This window comes from Delphinapterus leucas, chromosome 16 (genome assembly GCF_059928025.1).
Source record: "Delphinapterus leucas isolate spDelLeu-1000000601 "Yukka" chromosome 16, BTC_Dleu_Yukka2, whole genome shotgun sequence".
NCBI lineage: Eukaryota > Metazoa > Chordata > Mammalia > Artiodactyla > Monodontidae > Delphinapterus > Delphinapterus leucas.
The window spans coordinates 15877427-15905057 of record NC_143144.1 but is presented as its reverse complement, the minus strand read 5'-3'; the positions used below and the strand labels follow the sequence as shown (position 1 = coordinate 15905057).

The following is a 27631-nucleotide window of genomic DNA, read 5'->3' as shown; positions in this document are numbered from 1 at the left end:
AAAAGGAACTCTTATGTCATTTTGATAATGGAAAACAAGGATCATGTTCAATAACTATATAAACAAGAAAACAAAGGATGAGAGTTAAGCTTAAATTTTAAATTAAAATTGAAAAAAATAGGATACAGGTGAATGAATCTATTCAATTTACAAAAATAGTTGAGCTCTGTGAAATGAATGAAACTTTTTATAATCAGGGTGTAGAAGAGGAATTTTTGGCTTGATTTCACTTCATTAAAGATGAAGATAAGGCTCTGTGTCAACTGGACAATACTGCTTTGTAGTTTTTTTTGTTTTTTTTGTTTTTTTTGCGGTATGCGGGCCTCTCACTGTTGTGGCCTCCCTCTCCCGTTGTGGAGCACAGGCTCCGGACGCGCAGGCTCAGCAGCCATGGCTCACGGGCCTAGCCGCTCCGAGGCATGTGGGATCCCCCCGGACCAGGGCACGAACCCGTATCCCCTGCATCGGCAGGCGGACTCTCAACCACTGCGCCACCAGGGAAGCCCCTGCTTTGTAGTTTTGATGTTAACTGGGCCCCCCAAATCCTACTTCACATGAATCAGAGAAATTTTAAGTTTTATAGGTTGAGTGTATTTTTTTTTAATGCACAGCCAAAAAACAACAGTTAAATATAAATAAATGTTAATTATTGTCCTATTTAAAGTCATCTTGCATACTATCAGCGACATACATTCTCTACTCAGGGAAACAATTATCTAGGCTATCAGAATGGACAACATGAAACTAGATCATGGCACAAAAGGTCATTTACATTTATTTCCTTCGAATGCCCTGAATCCCAGGCCTTCCCCACCCTCCGCATATAAAGGCCTCCTCTCTCCTTCTGCCCAGCCCTGCCCTCAGGCACACTGCTACTGACCTGGCCTAATGGAGCTCTTAAGAAACAGTGGGTCTGAGTAATCCCCTGCAGACTGTTGAGAGTTAACAGTAATTCATTATGTTTAAGTATTTCTGAACATAAAATTAATAATAGTATTATATTTTAACAGTGGACACTGTAACCTGAAAATATCCTGGAGCGAATGTTGATTTTGTGTATTATTTACCCATAACTATTAGATTATTTTCTTTAAGCAAAACCAGTCCTTAGTTTGTCAGAGTAAACTCTTGGAGAATATGTGACATAAGAACAGCGAGAGGGCTTCCCTGGTGGCGCAGTGGTTGAGAGTCCGCCTGCCGAAGCAGGGGACACGGGTTCGTGCCCCGGTCCGGGAAGATCCCACATGCCGCGGAATGGCTGGGCCCGTGAGCCATGGCCGCTGAGCCTGCGCGTCCGGAGCCTGTGCTCCGCGGCGGGAGAGGCCACAGCAGTGAGAGGCCCGCGTACCGCAAAAAAAAAAGAATAGCGAGACAAAGTCATAAAACTGTAAAATTCTTAGTGACAATGAGTCTCTAGACAAAGGATATGGTTTGGTCACGAGGGCAGGAAGGATTACTGCCCTTAAAACACAAAGAGATAAGGCACTTAAAAAAAATTAACTTTTCTAATTCGAATTACTATATGCTCAATGAAGATTATTAGGAAAATTAGCATTTAGAAAAACAAAATTTAAATCCATCCCTCAGAACCGCTGTTAACAAGCAACTTAATGTACTTTGGTGGTTTTTTTTTAAAATAAAAAGCTTTTCAAATGTTATATACACAATGTAATTTTCTGCTTTTTTATTTACCTTCTGATCTTGGTTTTAATGGACAAATAACATCCAAGAGCCATACTTTACAATGGTGTTTTGCTGTTGGTCACAATGCACTTAGTGAGTCATGAAATCAATTCATGCTTTGTTTTTGTTTTTAAAAGGAAAAGAAAATGTCTGTCTATCACATATAGTAAGGTTATTTTGCTCCATAAAGATGTGGTTTCATTTATATAAGCATCATGATATACAATGTATTTCTAACTGTGGGCTGTGATCATGCCAGCCACTGCATTACATTGCCAGCCACTGTGGGCTGTGATCAATGCCAGCCACTGCATTACATTAATTAACTTCTCTCCTTTTGTTCAACACATGCTTTGTTTTCAATTTTTCAGTAGTACAAGCCTACAGTGAGCATTCATGTATGTAAATAATTGTGTACAACCCTATGTACTCTCACCATAGATTTCTAGGAGTGAAATCAGTTGGTCAAAGGATACAGACATTTTTGAGCCTCTGAATACATTTTGCCAAACTGCTGGAAATGGTTCTTAAGCAGGATAGAGTCGTCCAATTCCTTTTCCATGGATTTTTTTTCCCATTTCTTACTTTTTATAATCATTTAAGGTAATAAACACCTGACACATCTTTTTTAAATGTACAAAAAATATACAGTGAAAAGTAAGTCTCCTTCTCACCTTTGACTCCCAAGTTTAACTCTCCCAAGGCAACTACGCATATCATATGTATCCTTCCAAAGACACACTCTGCATTTACAAGATTGAGTGTATGGTTATATACACTTAGCTGGACAGAAAGCTTATCTCCCTTTTATTTTTTACACAAGTGACAGCATATCATAGACAATGATCTGGCTTGGAGTCATCATTTAACCTCCCAAGTGGCACTGATGAAACTTGAAGGCATATAGAATAGAGTATTATGTGAGTAAAAGATCTACTTCATGGAGGTTGCCGAGAGAAAACTCTACTGGCTCCTCTTGTGCCATGTTTATGAATTGTATATCCCTACGTATCTTGTATGAAGTTTGCTCAAATTGCAGACAGTAATTTGGCTGAGTTAAAAGAATCTAGCAACATCCTCTTTGAACAGAGCAAGAATCTTTATAAAATAATCTCCAAAGGGAATCTGATTATAACCAAGGAATTATCTTAGGAGAGATAAGTCACAGCCTGTATATTATCAGTATTTTCCTGTGAAATCAAGTATATAAAGATTAATGCCCAAGGCTGTACTTGGGTTTTACTATAAAATCCTTTCCTTTTTTGGGGGGGGGGGCAGTTGAGCATTACTTTTATGAAATATATGTGATAAAATTACAATATGAAATCTTAGTAACTCCTTTTCTTTTCCACAGAACTGGCAAGGGAACTGAATTTTTCAGTGGATGAAATCAATCAAATACGTGTGGAAAATCCAAATTCTTTAATTTCTCAAAGCTTCATGTTATTAAAAAAATGGGTTACCAGAGACGGAAAAAATGCTACAAGTATGCTGAAATTATATTACTTTAACTTGCAAAATTGCATATGTCTAATATTTCAGATAAGCCTACCGTTAATAAAATCACAGTGATCATAAAGTAATGGCAAGCCTTTTGAAGTTATACTTGTTTAATTTTGTGCGTCTTTAGGAAGCTTTTTAGGAAGCAAGTAGTGGGGGCTTTTTGGCATTTTGTCTATATTTGCATTTTTTGCATTTTTCTCTGTGACCATCAAAAATGAAAATATAATTCTAGCTGTTCAGTCATGGGGCGGTAGTGGGAAACAATGTGAAGTTACTGCTGTGGCCAGAAATGGATGTGCAGGGAGATAGATAATAGAGAAAAGGATAGGATCAAATCATTTTATCCATCCTGGTCTGTGATGGCAGAGAACTCCCCAGTATTCCTGGGTTTTGTGTGGTTTAGGTGGTGGTAGGGGAGTGGTGCTATACTGTGACAAGTGCCAACCCATAACGATGTGGAATCAGTTACTGGGGGTTTGCCTGGGTCGGCCTGACCTTAGTAAGTCATTAATGCTAAGCATCAAACGTAAGGGTGACCTATTCTGACAGTCTAACAGGAGAGGAATGTGTTTATTAGATCCCCTTATAACTAACGGGAGTCTCGCTGTCTTGAGGCCTATCTGCTCTGCGCCTTACAGAGACGGAACGAATGTGGCTGTCATCACACACGGCTTCACAAAATGATTCTTAAGACCCTAACGTATCTTCCCTGGAGCAGCGAGCTTTCTGAGCCCTCTGGGTAGTGAATATTGCAGAGGTGCAGTGAGGCGGGACTAAGACGCTAGGAGGGTCAAGAGAGCCATGCCTTTGTGTGGGTATTGTGATGACTTAGAAGAAAATCATTTAATTGGGTTTTCAACCTTTTTTTTGTCCCTCCTCTTTCAGCTGATGCCTTAACTGCGGTCTTGACAAAAATTAATCGAATAGATATAGTGACTCTGCTGGAAGGACCAATATTTGATTATGGAAATATCTCAGGCACCAGAAGTTTTGCAGATGAGAACAATGTTTTCCATGACCCTGTGGATGGTAACTGAACTTAGTGTTCACATTTACTTAATCATTTGATAAAATTTGAAAGTGCAGTAGGACAAGGCAGTCACGTAAAACCAACTAAATTATGATTTGCTTGACTTACTTTCTCATTTTCACGGCATATTCTCTGCCAGAGTCTGCCAACAAACACCCTGATAGAACAAACTTGATAAATGTCTCTGTTATATAAAATACAAATAATGAAGTATATAAAGGCATAAGTTAACTGAAAGAGTTGGTATCTCAAATGTTTTATATGACCAAATGGAAGAAAATTTAATATCTAGAGAATATGTTGCTTTTGTCATTTTTATATTAACCTAAAAAACTAGGGAACTCTTATTCCTATTTAGGTAAAACCGAGTTGTGGGCTGTTATACAAATTGTTAGGTAAAATGGTTAATTACTGTTTGAGAACAAGTATTTAAGCATGTACTGAAAGAGACGAATGTATCACTCAAACAGGTGTTTTCGTTACTTAGCATTATTTTAACTTCATATGCTGCCATTTTTTTGTTTGGAAAAAACACTACTTGACCCATCGTATATAAAAGGTAGCGTAATTTCTAATTCAATGAGCATAGATGTCGCTAATAACATAATAATTCCTCTTTTACATTAGCTTAATTTATATGATAATAGTGTCATTTTTCCTTCATTATGTAAATTGGGGCTTTTTTCAACAAAGTATTAAGAAAAGTATGACAAATATCTTACTATGTTTTGCAAGATGTTCGTAAATGGAAATTTATTCCTATAATGAATTTTGAGTACAAAAATGTTGATGCTATGGAGGCAAGAAGAGGAGCTAGGGACATTTTTCTACTATTTCAATTTTTTTTTAATATGGTGATTTTTTTTCCATTTTTAAACAGCAAAGTTAGACCACCAATAATCAATAACTTATAATTCTGCATATGTGACAAAACATCTCAAATTCTTAGAAAGTTTCTGCTCACTAAAGTCAACAGAAAATTTAAAGTGTACCTTGTCATCCCCATAACATTAAACATGTGGGTAATAATGTCAAAAGTGGTTTCTTTTTAAGCTTATAAATATCACAGAACCTGGAAAAATGCTCTCTTCAAGGCCCTGTCATAATTATATGTGAGGCCATATATTGATGACCAAACTCTCTGTGCACAAGATAAAGACAGACCAGTATTATATCAAATTTTGGGTTTTTGCCAAGTTTATAGAATATTTTAATATTCTTTACTGGGAAACTTTTTTAAGAAAAGTAGTTTTAACAAACAAGATGATCAGAAAGCAATGGAAGTATTCAATGGAATTGAAAGTTTCATTTAACATTTTAAAATCAGAGTATCATTAAATAAATCTACAAGGGCTTTTTGTTGCTACATCTTAATATTTTATATTCTCTATTTTTAAAATTCTTAGGGAAATTTATGTTTATGAAGTAAATTTTACTTGTGCAGATTATAAACCTCATGTAGTCTTAGACAAATTTTCAACATTCTGGTTTATGGGTGACCATAACAGAAAAATGTTCACGTACCTATAGTAATTTGAATTTACAACCAAAGCTAAGTTGGTATTTATCTTGGACTGATGGAAAACTTAGGCTTTAGTTTTTTAGACCAATAAGTCAGAAAGTGTGCCTGGTTGCCTTTTTGTTCCGGTCTCTCCTCTTCGTTGAACTTTTGTGAAACTTCCTTTCCTCACCATGACCAGACCATTGTTGACTTTTCTCTCTGCTGAAGGAGAAAAATAACTCCCTTAGTCCACGCAGCAAAGTTTAAAACAAGGCAATTTCTCCCTCCTTCCCCTTTGTGTAGGCTGGTTAGTAAACTTCTGTTGTTTCATAGCATTGTCATGAACATTCAGAGGGCTCTCTGTAAAATGGCTTTCCTCCTGTCTCTGTTGTGTATCATTTCTTTTTTCTCTTTATTTGATTCATGCTTCTGAGTGGACCCCTACCACCAAGTTCACCAAGACTTCCATGCGTACACAACCCTTTCATCTCTGTCACATTATGACACCTGAAGAGTTTACATGGAGTCTTTTCTACTTTATCTGCTTTTTAAATCCTTTTCCTAACATCTTTTTAGATTTTTTTTCCCAGTACTACTGCTCTAAAATCTAATGGTCATTTCTTTCCAAAGATTAAATTCATTTTTCTTTGCTGTAAATTTCATGGGAAATAAGTTAAGAATTAAGAGTTGGGTAGCATCACTCTTATGTACAGTTCTTAAAATAAGTTATAAGTAATTAATTATAAAAATTGGTTTCTTGTGGCTTGCTGTATTCAGTCCACCACAATGTGGATTTTGCATGCTAAAAGTAGAAAGATATTAATTTGGCCATGCAATAAATGTATCTTACGTAATGACAGCTAACTTTATATTGGATCAAACTTGTGTATTTAAGTTACTGTATTAAAATTACCAAAATCGATAAACAATTTATATCTTAATTAACTAGTATTCTATTTTATTGTAGCTTGCACTAGTCTTTTATTTCATTGTATTACATATACTTGAACTGTACCAATAAATTTATCAACATTATTCTGTAATTCATCACACATTTTCATACCTAATATAATTTAAGTCATTCCATGTGTTTTTGTTTGATGTGCTCTAATTCATTCCAGTCAGTCCAAATGTACTGTCTTCCATAGGTTATCCTCCCCTTCAAGTGGAACTGGAAACTCCCACAGGGTTGCACTACACACCACCCACCCCTTTCCAGCAAGATGATTATTTTAGTGATCTCTCTAGCATAGAATCTCCCCTTAGAACCCCCAGTAGACTGAGTGATGGGGTAGTGCCTTCCCAGGGAAACGTAGAGCATTCAGCAGACGGACCTCCAGTCGTAACTGCAGAAGACACGTCCTTGGAAGAGAGCAGACTTGAAGACTCAATGCCTTTGACAGAAATACCTGAAGCAGTGGATGTACATGAGAGCCAGTTGGAGAATGTATGTCTGAGTGAGTATCCTCAATACCTCGGAAGGATGGCTGGGGTCCCAAAAGATGTTAAACCAGCAGAGCCATTGGAACAGACTAGAAAAGTAGGAGTGAGCTCTGAGCAGCAAGAGAAAGGAAAATCTGGTCCTGATGAGGAGATGACGGAAGAAAAACTCAAATCTCTATTTGAGGATATTCAACTTGAAGAAGGAGTAGAGTCTGAGGAGATGACAGAAGAAAAAGTACAGGCTATTCTTAAACGTGTTCAGCAAGCAGAACTGGAAATGTCTTCAATTACAGGTTGGCAGAATGAGACATCAAGTGGAAACCTAGAGTCCCCTGCTCAAGCTCGAAGAATAACTGGTGGGTTACTAGATCGACTGGATGACAGGTATGGCTGTGGGTCAGAAAAAGGAAAGTGACATGCAGGTTACATGTTAATAGTTTGTTTTCTTTCTTTATTTTTTGGCTGTGCCATGCAGCTTGTGGGATCTTAGTTCCCTGGCCAGGGATCGAACCTGGGCCCTTGGCAGTGAAAGCATGGAGTCCTAACCACTGGACTGCCAGGGAATTCCAGTAGTTTGTTTTAAATGTATGCTTTTTAGCAATTACTGTTTTTCTAAATTACCATTCCAATTTCAGGATAATACATGCTTTAAAGGTTAGTTCATTCTGCTAATCTGGAGAGGGAAAGTTACATTAAACTCAAATATAATTCTTAAAACTACTGATAATTAGCTGAAGTAAAATGCAAAAAGTTATACACATGCTAAAGATTAATACATTTTCTTTACTTTAGAAGGTTACTCTTTTCTACTTTATTACCTGTAGTATTATTCTTTTCACATAGCCAGAAATTAATGCTCATTTAAAATAATGTAATAAATAGAATTCTGTCTTTTAGAAATATAAGCATTTCTATTGTTTCCTGACTTCAAACATAAATGTGCTTATTATACAAAATTTTAAAATACAGATTTAAAAAAGCAATACAATGCCATCATCTAGCAATAACCACCACTAAAATTTTGGTGAATTTCTTTTACATACGTGTTTTTAAATGTCACAGAAGAATGCAGAGAAGCACAAAAGTCATCTATCCTTATCATACTAAGAAAAACTAACACTGTATATATCCTTCCTTTTTTCTACATGAATATTTTATATAATTTGCAATATGGCATATGTAATTCTTTACCCCCAAATAATATGGGCATGATAGAAATTTGTTTATAACCAAAATAATTCCCTAATCATGAATCTGGTTCTTTTTACAGTGATCTTCCTCTAGGAGGGTAAGAGCTAGTGTCCTTGAGACACTGGTTCAAACCCCACCACCATTAGGTTTGCACTTTTCGACTTGATTAATTTCTAAGCTCTAAGAACGCCACTGTAATTGGCTTTAAAAATAAGAATACTACTACTTTCCTCAAACAGGTTTATAGATTGAAAAAGAAAGCCTGTAGCATGCCTACCCAATGACTGGTACAAACAGTATCTCAGTGATAGCTGGCATTATTTTATTTATGCACACATAAAATATATTTTACTCCAGTGGTAACTAGTGATAAACCTCAGTTCTTTTCATACAACTTATTTTATAACCATGTTTAATATTTTCATATTGCTGATAAGCTTCTTGCTCAATGAAAATTCCCAAAGAGGGAGGTGACAACATTTGCAAAGAGTTCGCAAAACTCCCTTTGAAGAATGGGAGCATCAATGAATTCTATGTTCAGCCTACAGAATAGAGTATGGAGACAAGAAATAGTACTAATTTTGATGTCTAGGTTCAGATAGAATCACATAATTTATAGTTGCATAACAGGAAATTCGATATAGCTAGGAGTTATAGTTATCGTACAGGGTCTTCACAGTATGCTGGGACTGTTTGTCCTTAAACATCCGGAATAGGATGTGCTATTAATATTTTTTGATAAAGGTGTTTAATCAGAATTTGATTTATAAGGATACGCACATACATATACATAGTACATATATTGTACATAGAAAACATTGCACTAGTTTTATTGCCTTCGGAATTCTACAGGTAATAAGCAAAGGTGCTAATAAAAACAATATACAAAAAAAACCCAATATACAAACTATAAAATAAAGTAAAAGTCTATATTGAAACTAGTAAAAATTAGAGACCAATTTAAAAGAAAGTAATGGAAGAGAAAGATTTTTAAGAGTCAAAAGGAAAACAGTCCTCACAGGTAGTAGAAGCAGCAGGTGAGCATCCACACCCTTATCACCGGAGAGAGTCAGCAGAGGTCAGGAGTGGAGAAAGATGAGAACCCAAGTAAGGTTCTCACGGTTCTTCCACGGTGGGAAAAGCATGACGGTAGGATTCACAATTGGAAACACATACAAAGACTGGAACATAGGGTTCTTGAGGATGCCAGAGCTCTCATCACAGGAATTCATTTTGTTCTTTGTCATCAGTTTTTTCACTGGCACTAGAAAAGCATTTTGAGATCTCCTCCTCTTTTAGATTGGTGGGTCTGGAACTCTGGGTATGTCCATGAACCTCTCAGGATTACTTTTTAAAAGATACAGAATCCAAGGAGCTGTATCAGTACAATTAAACAAAACAAAAGAAAAACAGTGACAGCATAGCCAGCCAGCTAGTTTGGGAGTTGGAGTGAAGAGGATGCCTGGAGCCTGTGTGTCATCTCCTCACCCCACACCCACACCCACAACAGGCCCTCACAGTTTGAAATCTCATGACCAGATTTTTCATGCGTTTCTACTGTATGTCTTTCTTTAAAAGTAGTTAAAAACACGGCTGTTGAAAATTTAGAGCTTCTGAAGCCCATTTGCAGCCATATGTTACCATTATAAATTTCCACATCTTCTCTATTGCAGCCCTGACCAGTGTAGAGATTCCATTACCTCGTATCTCAAAGGGGAACCTGGAAAATTTGAAGCAAATGGAAGCCATGCAGAAGTCACTCCAGAAGCAAAGACAAAATCTTACTTTTCAGAATCCCAAAATGATATAGGGAAACAGAGTGCAAAGGAAACTCTGAAACCAAAAATACAAGGTTCTGGTCGTGTTGATGAACCAGCATCATCACTAGCGGCATATCAGAAAGCTCTAGAAGAAACCAGCAAGTTTGTCATAGAAGAGCCTAAACCCTGTGTGCCTGTCAGTATGAAAAAGATGAGTAGGACTACTCCTGCAGATGGCAAGCCAAGGCTTAACCTCCATGAAGAAGAGGGATCCAATGGGTCTGAGCAAAAGGTACGTCATCTAGTTTTCCACTGTGCTGTCATTTAAGCTGAAAGTACTGACGCTTCGATTCTTTTATAATCTTGTAGCACTGGGCCCAGTGTTCGTTACTACTTCCAGATTATCAATGTGTGATTGAAAATTGTAATACTAATAATGGGGGTAAAGAAAGTAATGAGTAAAATATATGCTGTTTGTCATCCCTTCTTTCATTGGGTAGAAAAAAGGAATAAACATCTTCTTAGCCATTTTTCAGGAGGGAAAAGAATACAGCAATGTTAAGTAAGTAGCTTAAGGTCCAGTTTTAATTTTGTCTGGGATTTAGGTTTCCTCACTCCCAACCTAGTCTTCTTTCTTGAGGATGGAGGATAATTATCCTGACCCTTTCTGGTTCTTTTGCACAATCTAAAGAGTCACTAGCATTGACCCATCTAAGAGTTCTATCCTATAAGGTCTGTTGCCTGAAAGGGTGTTTTAAAAATTGAAGAAACACAGTTCCCAAGCCTAAAATGAGGTGGGTATACTACTGTTGGTTGACGGCATTTAGAAATGCAACATTAAAAGTATCATTTTAATTATTTTTATATCTAAGTTGATAATTATCTTAATATTTGTTTTTAATAATTTAAAAAACCTTACTGTCATATAATTATTTGCTTGCTTTTTGTACTTATATGTTTTTGTGCCACCATCTAATAGATTTCATTATTCTTTGAGGGTAAACATTTTTAGATATTAAAAAATTTTTAATTGAAATTATGATTCATAGATGGGTATAAGAAAATTAAGATCAGTTCTGTTTCCTATATTTTTGACTGCTTTTTGCTCTCTCAATTTTTGTGTCTTTTCATGAACTATGCAGTAGAAATAGACTGAGAGTTATACATCTTTGGAATAGTAGTACTTGAAGTTTTCCCTAAAACATCTAGTTTACTTAAGATCTTCTACAGTGTTTTGGGTAGAAAAAAAAAGAAACAAATTTTTTGTAAAATAATGAGCCCATGACTAATTTGAGGTTTACGAAAATTTAGTAAACTCCTAATCCCTCAGGAGTTAATTATCAGCTTATTAACTAATCATATCCTTTCCTTTTCCCTCCTGCAGGCTATTTTTTGGATCACTTTCCTGCTTGTTAGGAGGGAAAGTGAGAGGAAATAAAATCCTCAGGACTTTCTTTCATTTCCTTCCTGACAAGTCTGTTTTGAGTATTGCTTTCTGCCTTCTAGTTAACTCGTAGCACGTTTAAGCAATATGACTTTGGATGGAATGTTCCCTTTTAAAATGAGCCTGCAAAATATAGGGAGGAGCAGTAACATAGTGATGTTTTAACTATGAAAGTGTATTGTGCAAAAACCTATTAAAAATCGATAGGGAAGTTCTGAAATATGTAAGTAAGCATTTCGACGGCATACATGTGCCTACATATTGCCCATTGGGGAAGCTTGGAGAAGGCATAAAGAGGATTTGAAAAAGAAAGTCTTAACCCTGAATGGAAATGCAGCTGAATTCATCAGTAATGGAAAATAATTAGTTGTTAGAAAATGTTTTCGAGATTTCTTATAAATGAGTTTGTGCCTTTCGCATTGGTCACTGGTCCTACTCCAATGCATAAAGGCTTCAGGAGCATAGCAATTCATAGTGAAGTTAAAGCTTCTGGAATATAAAAGTCTGACCTCACAAGAAATTCGAAGATGTCCAGGATGTATTTTTTTGTGGCTAGACCATAGTACAATAGTAATCAACTAGGTCGTTGGATGTATGATCTCAGAAAACAGCCCCCTTTTTGTCCCCTGAAAAATCAGGTCAAAAGTCCGGGTGCAGCTCTTAAACGGATGACTGCCTGCTGTTACAAGGTAAAAATCCTGCTGCTTTCCACCTCTTTACATGGCGCAACCCATGGCAAGGAGTACTGAGAAAATTCCATTTGGTCTCCTAGTTACCCTCTGTGCCATTGCATAGAGAATTCTCTAAAAGGAATCCTGGTCAAGATTCTACTACCATCTTCTCTCTACCCTTCACCTTAAGACTGGCAGAGACTCCATGGAGAAAATGGAAACAAACATTAGCCACATGGCCACTTTTTCTTTATGTGAGGGGCTGGTCTCAGATGACTCTTGATAGGATTATAATTGACATCTAGGTTTGTTGTCAGTGTTTGCATTAACATATGTTCTTCTGCTTTTAAATGTTTCAAGTGAAAAACCTTTCCCCAGTCTAGGATTCTGGGTATGGATAATTCAGAGTGAGTTTTCTCTTCTGCCTCATCTAATCTGTTAATTGCTAAATGTTGATTAGTAGTTCTTTTGCAATCTGAATTCGTCTTACCTTTTTCTGCTTTTCTGAGCCATCGTAGGGCCTCCTTTCACAATATTTAGGTCATTCTAAGTGTCCTGAATGTATGGTCCTTTTCTAAAAAAATTTTAAAGTAATGGGGAATTTAGTAGCCAGTATCTTTGCAAGGAGTAAGAAACTTGAAAACTATTTCCTTTTGATACCATATTATTCAGTAGGGCATTTTGTTCAGATGAAATTTCCTACAAAGTTAAGGTTGATATTACTATAACATTTAAAAATATTTGGTAAGTTTACCTTTGGTGAAGAATGGCCTACTTTATTATCTATTTGACTAACATTTCATTAATAATTTTTGCTAACACTTACACCTCCTGTAACAATTTTACTTATTTTTTTTCCTATTTTTACCAATTCTGCCATTGATTTTTCCAATGGATATTAACTACAGTTTCTGTCTCTGGGACTGTCAGATTTGGGGTAACTAGTACACTTAGAAAATAAAATACTAGAATTGTTTTCAGAACTCCACCACTAAAATTTAGAAATAAAATTATTCAGTGTATACTCTTGACCATGATATTTAAGTAGAAGCTGAAGATAATTTTCCCTTTGACTTACGAACTGTTTATCACTTGGTAGTTTTTCCTTATTCCTATCCTTATTTCCTAAAAAGTAATACTTTGTGTAATTACTGTATTCTTACCTGTACTATATTCTTGTCTGTGCAATGTTGTTTCTATTCTAATTTCATATCAGTTCTTTAAAATAAGACCTCAGGCTTTCAAATCTTTTACATTCCTCATTTGAATAAACTCCTACTGAGTTCCAATTATGTATTAGGTATGAATTATGCTGATAAAAATCTCCTGGCAAATTATGCTGATATAAATTGTATACTTTTCATAAAGTTCAAAATAGCTTTTGATAAAGTTGTCAAATCTGACCAAAATATCATATAAGTCAGAAATACTATGCCTCTTTCTGTAGATCAAGTGAAAGATGGCCTGTAACTGTAAGGTTATACATTCATGTCAAATGTATAATATTTATTTTTAAACCAGCTTTAAATCTATATTATTTCCCCAAACTAACAATTAGTAGCATGTATGTAGTTTCCAATGCCAAAGTCTCCATCATTGTTATTTTTAATAATTTACAATTTTATTGTCTTGATCTTTACCTGCATATATATACTTATGCATTTACATATGCATTGCATTTATATATACACGTAAGTATATATATGCATATACATATGCAGGTAAAGATCAAGGTAATTATATATATTATTTATGTATAATTTATATATATTTATATACACATATATACATATAAATACAGAGTAATTTCATTTAGAATTCTGCTCAAAACTTTCTTCCACTTAAATTTTTTTTAAGATTTCCGCAAATATACATCATGATTTTCCTTAAGTGTGGGGAACCAGCAAGTAAAAAATTCTTTCTTGATTTCCCTTCTCAGAATGTCTTTTATTTTAAATGTGATGGTAAAATTCTACTAAAAATGCATTTACTCAGGACTTGAAAGGCAGTGAGAGTGATTCAAGCTCAGAGGAAGAACGGAGAGTCACTACCCGAGTTATTCGCCGGCGTTTGATTATAAAGGTATCCCGAAGCCGGATCAGTATGGGGCAACGCTGTATTATTAGAACCTTTCTTGTGGTTTGGAAAATTCAGCATGCTTGGTAACTAAATGGCTCTGTATGTTTCTTTGCACATTTGAAAACTTCTAAAAACAACCACCGAAAGGAAAAACTCACGTTGCATGGTAGTGAGTATTCTGTCTAGGCCTGTGTTTGACATGTGGCAGTTGTAATTTTACCCGAGAATTCTTGGCATTTGTATACTGCTTTCCTTGGAGAAGTGTTCTATGTGTGAACAAAGATTCTACCTTGGTGAGAGAATAGTTCATATCCAATGAAATGTTCAACTGAAACCCCAGAGGCTGTAATGAAGTGTGAGGTAAGATAAAGACGAAAGAGAGTGAAAGAATTAAAAGGCTCCCTTCTCAGCCTTAACAGTTTTTAAGTGAAAACCAGTTCTTCATTATCAATCAATGACTAAGAATTCAGTGTTATAGCCTGGCATGGATGTATATGACATAATGCAAGCCAAGCAAAAACTTCTGAAATAGGTTTTTAACTTGACTGACATACAAAAAATCAGGCTGGTTTTTTCTAAGGCTGTATTTTTAACTAGAGGAAGCAACTCTTACTGGAAGTGAGAAATGTAATTCTCCCCTGTTACAGCACAGTTGAATACTATGAATAAATCTTGATTTCCCCCACAAAGGCCTTTTGAAGCACCGACCTTACGTATGGGAGGTCCTACAGACTGCTTCTTGCAGTCTGCTGCTTGTCTTCATTACTCTGCCTTTAGAGAGATCTTTCTTGATGTTAGAATAATTGAGTGCAGAGAACTAGGAAGCCATTTTCAATACACAGTCCTTTGAATGTGGTCCAAATAACTTGAGGCTCCTTGGTTGGCAGTTCTGAAGAGAAAGAAAGGAAAGGAAATATCTATTGAAAACCATTTATCAAACTTATCACCCATTTCCAAAGTGTCAGGACACCAAACCAGAGATGTAGGGAAGTTGGCTTAGGTATCCAAAACTTCTTAATCCTGCTGCTTGTACTTTTCTTGTAGATCAGATGAAAGAAGAGAAGAAAATCTGCCAAATCTGCTCTAGTATAGTTTTTCTAAGACTCTGGAAACATTAGGGAAGAAAATAAGTCCTTGTCTAAATCCTAAATTATCCACAAATCAACCTTAAGCTCAATAGGGGCCATGAAAAAAAGTAGGAATCACTTTGAAAATTCCACATGGGCAATCCACATTACTTACTGTTATCTAGCATATTTGCAAGCATTTGGCCTATTTATGAAGTCCTCGTAATCAGTCACCTCCCACACATTTGCTGGCATTAGGGGGAAGAAATCTTTAGTTTGGTTTTTCTGAACATGTTAAAGCCAAACTCTGTTCAGGCTTTGCTAGTCCCATGATTAAAATATTACTTCTTGAAGACACTAAAGTGAAACATCTAGAAAAAGCACACCAGACATACTGTCTTGTAACTTGCTTTTTATGCTTAACATATGACATACTCATGTTGCATCAAATTCACCTCATTTCTTTATAATAGCTGCCCAGTGTAGAAGTTGACTCCTCTATATATGACAGAAGAAAATAAACATAATCCTGCATAGACAGTGGGAGAAAGCGTAGAGAAGTTTTACTCTGGGGAATACTAAAACAAAACAATAGAAACATCAACCCCCTCCCTAAGTCAATGAGGGTTATATCTTTTGGTCTCCTAGAATTCTAGAACATGCATTAGCAAGTTAGCTGTTAAGTAATTTTGTTAGAATGAGTTATTTATATATTTAAGCTTAACATATAATTATATATATTAACATTTTTATTAAGAGCTTAAGTTTAAAAGACTGAAATACACTGATGTTATAGGCTTCATAAAACAGAGGAGACTGTGTTCTCTTCAAATCTTCACTTCTTGAAGTCAGTGTAATTTTAGGGAGGCTGAGTGGAATCATCGGAGAACGGGTTTCATAAGTGGGGAGGGCGTTGTATAAACAATGGCATCACTTAAACAAGCTTTGAGAAATGTCTTTCATATGTGACAGAGAAAACAAAAGCTAAAGGATAGCTACAATTATAATTGGAAGCTATAGGTGTAAGAAAAAATCTTTGTCAATTACATACGTAGAAATCTTTCTGGTTAATATTTTTCTGTTCAGATTTTGGGGGCAGTTGAAAAAGATCACATTTCTGTTGCCTTTTCTCTTTATTCCATATGTTGGTACCTTTTTAATGTAAAAGAGCTCGAGACTGCAGTACTACACGGTAAATGTGACATGGGATCCATCTCTGTCAAAACACATAAAATGAGAGTGTTAGGACCTAAAGGAGTCATTGAGACTAAAATTACTTCTTTTCCTACATGACAAAAACCAAGGATAGGAGATGAATTGATTTACCCAAAACCACACAGCTGGGCAGTAACAGTTCTGAGACCAGAACCTAACCCCTGGTCCTCTAGAGAAGTGCCTTCTACCTGCGTTTTCCACAATACTGTATTCCTTCTCGTCCAGAACAAATTAAAAAGGAATAACTTCCTGGACTAAATTAGGCACTTGGCCATTTAGACTTTTCCGGTGGCATAGGAGAAGGCAGCATTGAGCTATCTTTCCTGGAAACTATTTGATGGGGTTAGAATGCTAGGAATTTGACCTACTTCATGGAGGCTGTCCAACCTTGGACTGAACCAGCCACAGTAATTCCCCTAGCATTTAGAATCCTAGAGCGGAAAACTATTTGGTGGTTATTCCATCCTTCCCAGAGCTAGCTTTGGCCAGGAAATGTCAATGAAAGCAATAGATATATTCAGTATTCCATTATCACAAGTCTAGGCAAATCTGTGTTCTTAGCCATTCAACTAGTATAATAAATGGAGTGAAAGTAGAATTTTATGATTTTTCTCTTTAATTTCACATGTGGATTCATTCTTTTTTATGTTTTTATATTTTTACATTTAATATTTTCAAGTCCTTTAAGAAATGAGTCAAGTTAACAAACTCTCCCATTTGTTTGCGTATTTTTAAATTTTATAAGTATATTCATTTATGTCTATATAATATGATAATATCACAGTGGTTTCAAATGCTTGGAAGCAGTTTAAATTGACCAGTCCTATGAGCTTGTTTACATTATTTGCTTAGCAAATGCAGTGATTACAAAGGTAAAAACTTTAAACTAACTCAAACCATTGTGAAGTTTGATTAGATTCAAATAACTGAATTTTTACTATATAGTTCAACTATATATATATATATTTTTTTTTGTGTGTGTGTGTGTGTGTGTGGTACACGGGCCTCTCACTATTGTGGCCTCTCCCGTTGCGGAGCACAGGGTCCGGACGCGCAGGCTCAGCGGCCATGGCTCACGGGCCTAGCCGCTCCGCAGCATGTGGGATCTTCCCGGACCGGGGCACGAACCCGTGTCCCCTGCATCAGCAGGCAGACTCTCAACCACTGTGCCACCAGGGAAGCCCTCAATTATATTTTTATTTCTACTTTTGAGCTTTTTTACTGACTTTCAAAATAAGGGTTTACGTGTATGTTTCCCCCCATCAAACAACTCAAAAGTACAAAAAGTTCAATCTATCCATTCCACTTCCCATTGTTCACAAGCTTCAGATAACCATTGTTCTGGAACAATGGAACAAGGTAACCATTGTTCACAAGCTTCAGATCGTTTTATATACATATACCAATATGTATGTGTATATAGAATATACATGTGCTATATACATATACACATACATCCCCAGCAAGTGGGTTTCTCAGAATACATATTGCTTAGTAATTTGCTAAGTTTATGTGTATAGTTTCTCTCATCTCATTTTTTTGAAAGTTCAAGTTTTAATGTTGTGTACATCAAAGCAAATTGGTACATTTCATGTTATTTTTTCATTTTATTCAAGAAGGAGAGAGGAATAAAAATTATAAAATGCTATGTTTCCAGCAGGGGTCCAAAGGAAAGTACAGTAGTCTTCACAAAGGTGGCCACCAGGAATGATACTGTGACACCATACGTACTGTAATTTTCCTTTGAAATAGGAAAGAAAAAAAGTGCGGGTAGGTGTTGCCAAAAATAATGCCATCACCAAAACTAGCGGGGAAATTTTATTTACTTAAAAGTACAAAGGTTTTCAAGAACCTTAGAAACTAATTAGAGATTATTTTCTCTCATTAAAGAGAGGCCCTAAAGACCTCTCCTTGGTAACACCTGATCTCCAATGTACCTGACAGAATTAAAGATGGATGAAATTTTTTTTAATGTATTTTGTGACTCCTTACGAACTTTCCTATCTATCCAGTCAACTACTATCTAATCCCACTCCCTCAGTTTAGTGAGTTTCTACATAATCATATATCTTATTTTGACCTTATGTAAAGCACTAGTTGACTACAGTTAGTGCCCATTAAGACTAAGAGAAGTATCTTCACCTTTAATTATACGTAAGCAGTATGAATTTTCAGTAGGAAATAATGAAAATGCCCACATACCACAGCAGATCTCAACAACCTATATGGCTTGTTATTTATAACTAGGGCTTTGCTTTTTTCTAAGGCTATTAATATAAATCAATGTACTTAAATGTATTCACTATGCTTATAAAAATACCTACTTCACATTTCAGAGACTGTCTGCAAATTAATTGGCATCTTTCCCCACCAAAGGGTCAATTTATAACACACCTAATAGTATGCTATTTTAATGGATTTTCCTGGGATCCTGGAATTGTCTTAACACTCAAAGAGCTAGACATGTGCAAGAGTTAGTTCAAACATATCTCACTTATACATGTTTAGACTACAGTGAAACTTTTCATGACCCTTTTTTTTGGCTTTTCTGCTGTCTTTAAGCCTTTACTTGTAAAATAAAATGAAATTTTTTTTTCCAGGTATGTGAAATCAACCATAGGAAACATAAATTACACTCCCATAAGAACGTGTTGCAGATCTTAGTGCGTTCAGGCAGGAGACCTCTACATTTTTCCAATTTCCTTCCCTCGCTTAACTGTGCTAATTGAAACTAATCGTAAGCAAGGTTCAAGGTGAACCTTGAAGCAAACAAGAGCAGCAAGAAACATCGTGTTTTATTTTCATCTCATCTTTATACCACAGTGAGGTAAAATGAGTCAAATATCCCACCCATGACCTATGAGCCCACAATCTATAAGAATACAAAGTCACTTTGTAGAAAGAAAAAAGAACAAAAACAGAATTTTGTTAGCAAAACAAGGTAGTGTTTCAGTCTCTACTCTGTTATTTTAAACCACAACTGCCTTTCTACTGGTTGTGACATAAAACAATCATAGAATTTTCTCACCATTGGCTGCCACTGACAAAATTAACAGAGCTACTACCTTTCCCATGACAATAACACTGAAAGGGTTAGAATCCTGGCTCTCCCAGAAAGGCAGCTGTCTTCTTTGTGATTTGCCATTTTTCCTAAAAAACCTACAGGTGTACAATAACTACAGTACACAGTACTATAGCACTGTACAGGTCACCTCTTCAACAAAAGAAGTATGACTAACAAGTCAGCAGGTCTCTAGAGTGGGTCTGCACTTAAGATGTTTGTCCTTGTTCCCCAAAACTGTAAGTGAGACTGACCTAAAGTTGACACCAGTGAAGAAGGTAATGTGTTACAAATACAGCCCTATGTCTGCTCTCTCAGTGGTTTTTCTTTTCCTACAATCATAGAGCTAACAGACATTAAGGAGCCATCTAAATCTACTGACCTGCCTATTAGCAGGAAAATATGATGCCACTTGGCAAGTTAAGAATTTATCCCATTTTTTTGTTAACTCACCAGAGGAAGATCCTTGACAGTTTCCCCTTCTAAATCAGATAGCAGTCACTAACTGAAAGGCTGTCATCTTACATTCCTTTAGTAATTAATCAGTCATCACATAAGACTCATTCACTTGATAATATTCTGAAACTATGTACTTCATCAGACATTAATTATTCTCATTTACAACTTATGAAAGGCTCAGTCTGAAAAAAAGAAATAAGGTTTTCTCTGTACTCTGAACTTTTCTCATAGTATTTGAAAAAATATTGCCTTTAGTAAGGACTTTTTAAATTTAACAAACTAACAAAGGGTGATTAACACCCCAACTAAGGTGCTACCTCAATTCAAATCAGACAAAAGGAAATCCACCAAAATGAGAGATTTCGTAGGACTAATGAAGAAACATTATCCAAAGTGAAATGATCTAATTAGAGCTCTAATCATTAGCTAAATCTTTTTTCAACAAATGAAACCTTTTTGTTTGTCTGTCTATGTATAACTGTATTCTGTGATTACATATTTTCAAATTCTTCCTTCTTGGAGTTTGTTGCTAACCATCATTCTTGTACGTACTTGAGGTTTAATGCTTTGAATGTTGTTGACTGCTAAATAACCATCCATGGAGTCAGCCTTTTCCCCTGGCCCTGGAATTGCAAGTAGAGTTTATACTTTCTTTTTCTAAAATGCCACAGAGCATGTGTGTGGTGTATGGAGTGATGTGGAGATCTGTCCATCTAGTATGTTGCTAATCTCTATGCCACATCCTTTAGGGAGAGGAGGCAAAAAACCTTCCTGGTGAATCTGTCACAGAAGAACAGTTTACTGATGAAGAAGGCAACCTCATCACCAGAAAAGTAATCATCACTGGGGTTCATGCTTCTCTTGGGGTTTAGATTTTCTACTATTTGTTTGCTGTAGTGTCACCTCTTAAAATAGAAAACAGGAAAATCTCTCCTTTTCACTATTGCTTCCTACAGATCACTCGGAAAGTACTAAGACGAATTGTTATCCCACAAGAGAGAAAATATGATGACGTGGTAATGGAGAGGGACTGTCGTAAAGAAAGTAGAGAATAAAAGCTTTGTGAACTCTCTAGAATAGGCTGCTAACAGGCTGGCGTCTGCAGTGTGGCAGCTTGAAGCATTTGCTGCTTTTGACATCTTGTGCATTTGATCAGGGTCAAAGAAAAAGATTTTCCTTCCTAACATTCTTTAACAGTATATACTCTTACTATCTTCAGAGTTTTCACAGCGATCATTTCATTCATGGAGGTTGGAACATGCCGGTTCGAGCATGGGAGACAAAATTAAAAACCCTCTACCACCACCAAACCCCTCGGCCATGCCCCACCCCTGCCCAGTGCTTTACCTGCAGCCTACTTGGGACCCAGAGAGAGAGCACTTGTTTCCAGCAAATGCACAGGGTTTAATTAAAAGTTAGAATGACAAAAAGCTCGTCTCAAAATCCTTACATCTAATCTATACATTTTCTCTTTCCAGTATATTCTACAGGGAAATATATGAATTCCCCCATCTTAACCTGAGGAGGATTCTCCTCTCTGGGTTAATAACAGCCCATTTCCAATGGGCCAGTTAAAGAACTAAAGTCATCACTGAGCAGTGTAACTCAGCAAGTGAACCTCTAGCTCCCACAGAAAACATCTCTGGTTATTTTTCATTTCTTTCCCTTTCTCAGACCTTTACCCTTTTCATTTAAAAAACAGAAACTTCAATAGCCTGTGTTTACATAAGAAAAAAGTAAACTGAAAATTTCTCAGAAGGAGTAAATCAGAAAATTGGAAAGGCTACTGTGTTTTCCATTATAAATAGGGTAAAAGCTGAGTATCTGTGCAACCACTTTGCTCTCAGAGAAGTGTGTCCTTGGTGCTTGGTGAAGACAGGTCTTATTTTATGGAAAAGGGATGCCTGCTTGCTCTGGAGTAAGAGGACAGGCTTGGTAATTCCACAAATTAAAAAAGAAAAAGTCTCTCAGCTCAACAGCATTTCCATGGTCTTTAGTTCATGATTAGTGCTTTACTGAGAAATTTCAGTCTCATTACAACAGATTATTTAACATTCTGCTGGCTTAAAAAGGCATAAATTATAACTTACTAATATTTTTATAATTGGGGTTTGAGTGCCTTGAGAGTTTTAGTGATGATTTCTTCTAGTTTTACAGGAACTGGACAGGCTGTCCAGTTGTTTGATCACTAACCTACTGAATTATTGTGAAGTACAGTAACGTATTCCTTCTGACGGTGCTCTCCCACTTGCCCTGATGCTGCTGAGCTGTGTGGTTGAGGCAAATAGATTATGTCTGGGGACGTGAAGTGACAAAGTACTTGAAACTGTGTTTCGCTTATCCTAATCCAGCCTCAAGGGACCAGAACGGAAACTGCTTTTTAACGAAAACCCTTTCACCATGAAATCTTAACGTGTACATTCCTTTTAAAGCAGGGAGAAGGTTATAAGATGAAGACGAAGAAAGAAATCCGGCATGTGGAAAAGAAGAGTCACTCATAACAGTAAATGGTCAGTCAAGGTGGTAAGTGTGCTCTTATCAACAACAGTAAGACGTAACTTCCTGTGAAACTTCTAATTTCACCAAATAAGTGATTCCATCCCCCCGCCACCCCCTTCCTCTCTTTTTCACTGAATTGCAGCTTTGAATATCCAACAAGCAGTTGGTGGTCATTTTCATGTTCATGTACACGTACATCTGCACACGAAAACCAAGGCCTCTAGCTCACAGTCCATAAACCTTCTCTTCACAAATTAGGAATTTAAATCTAAATGATGGTTGCAGAAGCAAATGTAAATAGTGATCTTGAGTCTTCTCTTAAGAGCGAAGGCTCAGTATGAAGTGCAGTAGCATTATTCACTCTAACAGGAAGACTATTTGGCAACAAACAGTTCATACAAATGTATTTGGAGATTTGTATTGACCAGCTTTTCACCATTTTACCACAACAGCATCTAAGAATATAATTTTGGTTGAAATACAGTGGTTGCCAAGCTTAAATGAGCAAAATCCCTATATACTACTTCATATATTCTGTATAAACCAAAGCAAATCAAATAGGAGGTTAATGGCACTACTATGTTTTCTAAGTTAAAATGTTTAGTGAGCTTTGTTTAAGGTTGTCTGAACTTTTCTTCACGGAGAAGGATATTTTCCTTTAACACTGTTTTCTGAACTTTGTGCTGTTTCTTTCTATGTAGCTACAATTCAAAAGCCCGTTTGGGGTGAAAAAGCAGATAGAGCTTTGAAAAGCTCTGTGTAAGTCTGTGAGGTAAAGCAGGATGAGTCCTTTAGGGCTGCTCACCAACAGTTCTCCTAGCCCCAAGTAACAAAGAGCACACAGATCCCAGTTTCCACTTTCACTCATCAGCTATTCCCCAGTTACCAGAATCCTGGTACTTGGAGTGCTGCTGTAAGGAATTGAGAAATCACGGAGTCTCACTGCCCCAAATTTTGTATGCAAGGTAACTGTAACTAAGGCCCAAAGAAATTCTTAATCCCTCCACCTCCAAAAACAACTTATTCTTTATTTATTCACTTAAAGATTTATTTCACTTCGTCTCTGTGACGCTTTCTGCCTAGGCACTGGGAAATCATCGGTAAACAACACTAGGGAGGTACTGGCCCTCGCTGACCTTACATTTTGGAGATTTAACGGTAGTCAGTCACTTCAGTATTTAAGGCATTGAGAAAACTCCTAAGAACTGCAGAGTGCTCTGGAAGTAACAGTATTTGCTACCCATACATACTCTTCCAGTGTTTCAGGTGTACTCTTCATTTAATTCACTTGGATCGGTGCCTTTATCATCCCCATTTAACAGGCCCCAAATTGCCCAAGGTCACCTAAATAAAAAGTGGCAGAAACAGGATACAAACCCTAACAGGCTGCCTCTGGAGCCCACACACTCAACCCTGTTAACTGGAGATCTGACCTGGTCTGAGGGTGACAGAGAAGGTTTCCTTAAGAAAATGATGCTTGAGATTAGTTTTAAAGGATGAACAGGATTCATCTGGATGAAGGGGAGGAAATTTGATGGTGTTTGGGGTAGCCTCCTAGGCACAGGCTCTAGCGTTCTGCAAAGGCCAGAACTGGGAAGAAACAAGAAAGGAGAACAGGTCGGTGTAGCCTGCAGAAGGTTTTGTCATTGTGTCTGGAGAGGTAGGAAAAATCGGAATATCTGGGCCTCATAAGCCTTTTTTCACTAAAAGTTTAGGTTCTCATCACACACTCTAGTTGCAGGGCACAGAATGAATTGGAGGTGGCAATAATGGATGAGCAGAAAACCTATTAAACTACTGAAGATGCTGGCTTGGGCAGTAAGGATGGTAAGAGGTAGGCTGAATCGAGAGATAGCGACATGAATTGCTTTTTGTCAGGTGACAAGGGTGAGAGATGAGAAAATTAAGGATGACATCAGTGTAGCAATATCTAGAATGAACCCACCCATTATGCATGTCTTACAGCTGAATCTGGTAAAAGACATATACAAGATTTTTTTAAATTGAGGTGTAGACGATTTATAATATTAGTTTCAGATGTACAACACAGTGATTCAAAATTTTTATAGATTATACTCCATTTAAAGTTGTTATAAAATATTGGCTATATTTCCCTGTGCTATACAATATATCCTTGTAGCTTATTTATTTTATACATAGTAGTTTGCACCTCTTAATCCCCTACCCGTGTCTTGCCCCTCCTGCCTTCCCTCTCCCCACTGGTTAACCACTGGTTTGTTCTCTATATCTGTGAGTCTATTTCTGTTTTGTTATATTCATTTGGATATGTTTTAGATTCTACATATAAGTAATAACAGAGTATTTGTCTTTCTCTGACTTCTTTCACTAAGCATAATACCCTCCAGGTCCATCCATGTTGTTGAAAATGGCGGAATTTCATTTTTAATGGCTGAGTAATATTCCATTGTATATATGTACCACATCTTCTTTATCCACTCCTCTGTCCCATTTGTTTATTTTTGCTTTTGTTTCCTCTGCCTTAGGAGACAGATCCAAAAAACTATTGCTACAATTTATGTCAAAGAGTATTCTATATTTTCTTCTAGGACTTTTATGGTTTCCAGTCTTACTTTTAGGTCTTTAATCTATTTTTAGGGGTTTTTTTTAATATGTTGTGAGAAAATGTTCTAATATTATTCTTTTACATGTAGCTGTCCAGTTTTACCAACATCATTTATTGAAGAGACTGTCTTTTCTCCATTGTATATTCTTGCCTGCTTTGTCATAGATTAACTGAGCATAAGTGTGTGGGTTTATTTCTGGGCTCTCTATTCTGTTCCATTGATCCATGTGTCTGTTTTTTTGCCAGCTCCATACTGTTTTGATTACTGTAGCTTTGTAGTATAGTCTGGTCAGGGAGCATGATAACTCTAGCTCTGTTCTTCTTTCTCAAGACTGCTTTGGCTATACAGCAGATTAATAAAACACTAAGCATGATTTTGCCGTCTTAAATTGCTGTGTTTAAGCAATTCTGATAAATTAAATAAAACTAGAAGAGGGCTTCCCTGGTGGCGCAGTAGTTGAGAGTCCGCCTGCCGATGCAGGGGACACGGGTTCGTGCCCCAGTCCGGGAAGATCCCACACGCCGCAGAGTGGCTAGGCCCGTGAGCCGTGGCTGCTGAGCCTGCGCATCCGGAGCCTGTGCTCCGCAATGGGAGAGGCCACAACAGTGAGAGGCCTGCATAACGCAAAAAAAAAAAAGCAAAACCTAGAAGAGACTTCAGTCAGCTTTAGTATGCCCCTAAAAGTTTAGCAACTTGTTCGGTAATAGACTCAGACTCTGGGTGGGAGAGAACCAAAAAGGTTATCGACACCAGCTGAGCCATTTTTCTAGAGTAATATATACCTAATATCTATGAATAAATGATACCAAAAAATATATGACAGTGCTATGCTTCCAGGGTCCTTTAGAGTGAATTAATACAGAAATGACTAGGTCACTAAATGTACAAGAGACTAAGATGATAAATAATCCACCCTGTAAAGCAGTTGGCAGGGCCTTGGCTCACTTGCTACACCACTCAAAGGAGAGAGAAACTCACTAGGAGAATTCATATGAATGTGAAAATAGCTTCAGCATAAAGCAAACTTAATGTGTCAGATGGAAAGAACAGCGATTTGACTGCAAGCCTCATTTTACTCTCCAGGGTGGTATTTGCCTTTCATAAGTGAATTTAGGAAATGAGTCCAAGAAGACTGCCTGGAATTCCAGGACACTGAATGTGTGCTCTGGAAAAATCAATTTGCAAGTATATTGAAAGTTCTTATGGCCCTGCTGGCTTTTTTTTTTTTTTTTTTAAAGAACAACTAAGCACATGGAATGTGACCCAATTTCACTGAGTCTCAGATGGTGACATCAAAATTTTTATTCTGCATTTTGTAACCAGTTGAATTTTGAGCTATCTGAACCCTATACCTGCTTTTCTTTAATACCGAGTCACAGCCATCCTATTTTTAATGTAAGGGAAAAGCTGATGGCTTAAAATAAGTATAAAATTTATACGTAATATATAGTGATTTATAGTTTATAAAATGCGTTTACATTTTTGTCTTATTTAATCCTTCAAACGAGCCTCCAGGAAGAGTAGACCAATTTTGATTGCTACCTTTTACAGATGAGGATACTATGGCTCGGAGAGGTCATCTGACATTTCTTCTTTCAAACAGCTGTGACTGGAAGAACTAGGACTTGGCCTCAAGATTATTGACACTTCACCTAGTGTCCGATTCCACTAAGCTGTCTTTCTAAAATTAGTTAGAATAATAATAATAATAGTCATATTCTATAAAAGATTACTGTATGCCAAGTACTAGGTAAGATCATTACATACATTACCTCATATAGTCCCCAAAACAATGCTATAACATAAGTACTATTATCTCTTTTTTAATAAACAAGGAAACTGAAGCCTAGAAGAATTAAATGTTACCCAAGGTCCTATAGTTAATGAGCAAAAGGATAAAATTTTAACTTAACCAGAGCCTAGCTCTTAACTATTACTCATATTAATAGTTGAATAGTACTTGATGATTATCAGAAACCTAAAAGCAAATTTTGAATCAAATGTACGTACAAACGCAAACTGTAGTTAATTTCTTCATACAATACACAGTGAAAATATTCATTTTGGTTTTGTTTTTTTAAATAAAGCAAAACTTCATAGCCATAACCTTCAAAAATACCATTAGAGAACTGATTAGTGAGGCTGTGACAACGGAGGTACCCCAGACACACGTTGGAAAAGACTGGAACAGCTGTACTGTAAACCTCTTTTAGGGAAATGCTCAGGATCTCACAGCCACATGGAAGCCAAGAGCAGCAGCAACAGCACGAGGCTTGCCGGGGGAAACACTTTATCTGAGGCCAAAAAGTTGACTCATTTCATTCACACCTTCTAAAAAGGACTTGGCCAGCAGTGTGAAGAAGAGGCGAGAGCGACCCCTGGACTGGCCAAAGCCGTGCGCCACTGCATCCCCGTGCCCAGCGCCTACGTCCCGCCGCCG

At 36.8% G+C, this 27631-nt stretch overlaps 1 protein-coding gene across 13 annotated transcripts in view; it reads left to right on the top strand.

Annotated features, from left to right (window-relative positions):
• Nucleotides 1-27631, top strand: part of ANK3 (ankyrin 3) — a 676704-nt gene that overhangs the window by 638802 nt on the left and 10271 nt on the right. For 4 of the 13 annotated variants that reach the window (XM_089897519.1, XM_089897518.1, XM_089897527.1 and 1 more), the window contains 8 exons: nucleotides 3038-3169; nucleotides 4072-4215; nucleotides 6866-7544; nucleotides 10025-10403; nucleotides 12194-12244; nucleotides 14222-14308; nucleotides 20857-20940; nucleotides 22540-22630. In XM_089897519.1, the coding sequence (XP_089753645.1) occupies nucleotides 3038-3169; nucleotides 4072-4215; nucleotides 6866-7544; nucleotides 10025-10403; nucleotides 12194-12244; nucleotides 14222-14308; nucleotides 20857-20940; nucleotides 22540-22608 (1625 nt within the window). In that variant the 3' untranslated portion in view covers nucleotides 22609-22630. Of the gene's footprint in view, nucleotides 1-3037; nucleotides 3170-4071; nucleotides 4216-6865; nucleotides 7545-10024; nucleotides 10404-12193; nucleotides 12245-14221; nucleotides 14309-20856; nucleotides 20941-22539; nucleotides 22631-27631 lie in introns of those variants that run through there. The other 9 variants (XM_022560646.3, XM_022560647.3, XM_022560648.3 and 6 more) reach the window with 6 other exon arrangements.